Source organism: Camelina sativa, chromosome 8, assembly GCF_000633955.1.
Source record: "Camelina sativa cultivar DH55 chromosome 8, Cs, whole genome shotgun sequence".
Classification (NCBI taxonomy): domain Eukaryota; kingdom Viridiplantae; phylum Streptophyta; class Magnoliopsida; order Brassicales; family Brassicaceae; genus Camelina; species Camelina sativa.
The window spans coordinates 7943141-7947788 of NC_025692.1; the positions used below are offsets into that span (position 1 = coordinate 7943141).

The following is a 4648-nucleotide window of genomic DNA, read 5'->3' on the forward strand; positions in this document are numbered from 1 at the left end:
CCCAAGGAGATTGTATGGATTTAATAAAATATTATAAGTAATAATTTAATTTGTTAATGGTTAGTTTAATTGCAGGGAAGAAGAATGAGATAGTATGTGGGGCTGTTGTATACATTAACCTTATGGGATTTTGCATTGCGTATACCATTGTTACAGCTACATCCATTAGGTAAATAATACATGTAAACATATTTGAACTGTTGTTTCTTTTGTTCTTTGGAATTTTTAATTGATATGTAGAGTTTCTTTTATTTCTTCACAGAGCAATTATGAAATCGAATTGTTATCATAGAGAAGGACACAATGCAACATGTTCATATGGAGACAACAACGACTACTTTATGCTGTTGTTTGGTTTCGTTCAGATCCTTATGTCACAAATCCCTAATTTCCACGACATGCTATGGCTCTCTATTGTCGCTGCGATTATGTCTTTTGCTTACTCCTTGATTGGCATCTGCCTTGCCCTTGGCAAAATCATAGGTATAGACAATATATTCATCTCTGATATATATATGTATATTAATTTTGTCTTTGTTGCTTTTGATACTCAGTCCACTTCACTTATTATCAATAGATTATAGATTTTGAGGTGTAAGACAATTGAATATTTTAATTTTTCATTCAAATGGAGAAAAACGAAAAATTGAGGGAAGTGTAAGGGGAAGTCCAGCAGAAAACAGAGGTGCAAAAGTATGGTTAGTGTTCCAAGCTCTTGGGAACATTGCCTTTTCATATCCTTTCTCAATCATACTTCTTGAGATTCAGGTAAATAATTTACCATTATACACATAATGATATTACCATTATGATACGACAGACAAATAAAAATTTAACTCCAAAAGAGATTCTAAAAATTGTACGTTAAATCAAAAGAGCAAAAGTTGATATAGTTTGCTGATCAAATAACCTTCTTTTTTTATGTGGGTTGAATGAAAATTAAGGACAGGACACATTGAGATCACCACCGGCAGAGAAGCATACGATGAAGAAAGCCTCGGCGGTTGCGGTATTTATCCAAACATTCTTCTTCTTCTGTTGCGGATGTTTTGGCTATGCGGCCTTTGGAGATTCCACCCCGGGAAATCTCTTGACCGGTTTCGGATTCTATGAGCCATTCTGGCTCGTCGATTTTGCCAACGCTTGCATTGTTCTTCATTTAGTTGGTGGATACCAGGTATCGTACAAGAACCCTTGTGCCCATCTAACAAAAACCTCCATGCATGTTTTGCTTTACATGTGTACAAAACCACGTTTCAGAATGTGGAGATGTATACATATATGTTTTGACATTTTGAGTTTACAGTTAACAAAACAAAAATGTTTAAATACCAAAACATTAGATTTGTTTTGATATGAAATGTAAATAAACATTATGAAATGTAAATAAACAATAACGAGGTTACGAGAATCAAATCATTTTCAAGTTTATAACATATAGAATGCCATGTTTAGGTCTACAGTCAACCGATTTTCGCGGCGATGGAGAGATGCCTAACCGATAAATACCCACAAAACAAGTTCATCGCCAATTTCTACGACTTCAAACTTCCAATATTACGAGGAGGAACAGCGAGACTGAATCCAATGAGGATATGTCTGAGAACGATGTATGTGGTGATCACAACGGGAGTGGCAGTGATGTTTCCCTACTTCAATGAAGTATTAGGAGTGTTGGGGGCAATTGGATTTTGGCCTTTGGCAGTTTATTTTCCTGTGGAGATGTGTATAATGCAGAAGAAGATACAAAGTTGGACACGGCCATGGCTTCTTCTTAGAGGTGTTAGCTTTGTTTGCTTGCTTGTCTGTCTCTTGTGTCTTGTTGGATCCATTTATGGACTTGTGGGAGCAAAATTTGGATGATTAGCCAATAAGTTGCCTTTGTGATATAGGGATGAGAGATCTTCCTACTCTCTAATTGGTAAATAAATGTGAACTGTTATAACTGAAGAAACAAACTCTTCATGTAACTAATTAGCATTTAATATACAAAGTTGAATTTTTAATACACCAACTCTAAAGAACTCTCTGATTTTGCTCTTGTTTGACTAAGAATGAAGAAAAAAAATGATGTCGTGCAAAGAAACGGAGCAAGTGGCTTAACTCGTAAGAAAAAAGAACAAAAAAAAAAAAACAAAACAGAGCAAGTGGCTCGAAGTAAACGGCACAAGAGATCAATGAGTTCAAATGACAATATGATGTCGTGAAATGGACATCTGTTTTACGATACAAAAATCTCTCGCTTAATCTAGGAAAGACTCTATTGAAAATAGAAAAAAACACTAAGGTTGATCAAAAAAATATTTCACATTAAGCGCAGGAACACACTTTGATTCTTTTTTTTTTTTTTTTTTTTTTAAAANGAGAGGTAAATAATAATAGAACAAACAAAAAAGTGACAAACTTTGATTCTTCTGAATACCAAAACTGTTTAAGGTGACATTTACGAAAGTCATGGACTCGTGGATGGTGGTACATCTTGAGAATATAATATTTCCATTGTAACAAAAACTCTTCGACCAAAAGATTTTCAATCAACATTTTTTTCTCAAGGCTTTAAGAATTCATCCAAGAATCACTCGAATTCACTTATCGTCCTATAATTTTTTATTCTTCAAATGAATGTCAAAGACAATGGATAAAAAAGAAAAGAACTCGCAGCTTTTAGTATTCAATCTGAAATATTCAAATTGAATAAAATCTTAAACTTACATATTTTATATTTTTGTTTATAAAATTATCTGAAAATCTTAGAATATCTCAAAACCTAATGAAAATACTGTTAGATTATATATCTAAAATATATGTCTTTTGTATGACTTTTTGAAACTCATCCCTCTAGAGTTGGGGCTTGGGGGCACTTGGGTTTGGCCTTTGGCTGGATGCGACCATGGCTTCTTCTTTGAGTTTTCAGCTTTGTTTGCTTGCTCGTCTCTCTCTTGTTTCTTATTGGATCTTGTAATTGCGGATGAGGTGCAAATAATAAAGTGCAGAAAGTAAATACCATAAGAGCTTTGTTAACGAGGTTCGATTTTTTCTACTCCCCGGGACCACGTCCAGATTTCGATTCCATTAGAATAAGAAAGCAAATACAACCTATTCGCAAACGCGTAAATCAACCACAACCCTCTTAATTCACAGCTCCGTTCTATAACATGAAATCTTAAGGATAAATCTCTACCCTTAACTAAACTCACACCGAGCCTAGATTCAAACCAAGATAACCTAACCTTGGGCTAAACTCCTCCTGAGCCTAGACTTCAGATCTCCAACTTTCTGGAGCAACCTTCACACACACGCCACACCGACGAACAAAGAACAACTCTCTGTAGCAACCTTCACACACAAGCCACACCGACAAACAAAAAAGCTTGAACAACACAAGCACCAAACTGCGAAACTAAGCCGCACACAAATAGAAAGCTCTCTAGGGTTCTAACCTTTATGCCTCAGCTCTATTGCCTCTCTATGAGGTGCCCAACACCTACTTATATACCCATCAAGACTTCCTAATCACCATAGGAGAAGATTTCCAAATTTCATAAGAAAATGATTTTTTCCTTTTTATTATTTTCCTTTTCCTTGTAAACTTTCAATTTAATTAACCAAAGAAATAATAGTTTTTTTTTTCAATTCATCCTCAAACCGTCCTTCAATATTACCTTCTCAAACCTTCTAGAAACCTCTCAGACACATAAAACAACAGCAATCTTGTATCACTTCTTGTATCACACAGTCACTACTTCAGACAAACCAATACATCTTCAGATCTATCCATGGACTTGTCGGAGCAAAATTCTGATGACTAATTAACCAACGACGTCGTTTGACACGTGGCATCCATGTAAGTGACCGGTTATTAACACCGGCTTATCCATATATTTGCACAAGTTCACTGGTTAGTTAATGTATGGATTTGTTCAGGTATGAATTTAACATAGTAATTTTAGATATGTAGGGTACGAAATTTCCGATTTTTCAGAGATAATAAACACATTTTTTTTGCATTCGAAGCCAAGAAAAATGGGCCACCATTCCAATCAAAGGTATACGTAGATGTCACCATAATTCTAAAAGAAATAGCATACCTCCGAGTGTTTCTATTGCACAATAGAAGTCTAGAAATAGTTGGTTCACCTTACTATTTCTATTGCATGTTCTAAAAGAAATAGCATACCTCCGAGTGTTTTGGTACAGTGTAAATGTACCTAGCATTTTTGGAACTCAACAAGAAGGATGTCCATAGCTAGTGGAAACTGTGTGGATCAGTGGTTGATGGTATCAGGTGACATTAAGATAAATGTTGTGCAATAAAGAAGCTGTCAAAATGAAAAAAGTATTGGAACAAATGTGGAGTTTTTACCTTAGAGGTGACGTGAACAACGACATAGCTGCATGCAAAAGGATTTTGCGTAGCGGAAACCATTCGAAAGCATCAGCAAACACAAGAAATGCCCATCAGTCTCAATTTTTTAATCACAGAGCCCAGCAGAAGATAACACATGGATATGAACAAATCAAGAGATAATCCAGTTTCAACGGTAGTGATACAACATGCACTACAAAAAAAGATTAGTTTACATCATTTATTTTTAATATTGGTATTAGTTATAAATGATGTAAAAAACTTTTGTATCATTTAAATAAA

The 4648-nt window shown here is 34.9% G+C and overlaps 1 protein-coding gene across 1 annotated transcript in view; it reads left to right on the forward strand.

Annotated features, from left to right (window-relative positions):
* Window positions 1-1965, forward strand: part of LOC104706677 (probable amino acid permease 7) — a 3563-nt gene extending 1598 nt beyond the window's left edge. The window contains exons 3-7 of the mRNA XM_010422885.2: window positions 76-169; window positions 263-483; window positions 635-768; window positions 950-1177; window positions 1456-1965. Coding sequence (XP_010421187.1) covers window positions 76-169; window positions 263-483; window positions 635-768; window positions 950-1177; window positions 1456-1863 — 1085 coding nt within the window. The 3' untranslated portion in view covers window positions 1864-1965. The remainder of the gene's footprint in view (window positions 1-75; window positions 170-262; window positions 484-634; window positions 769-949; window positions 1178-1455) is intronic.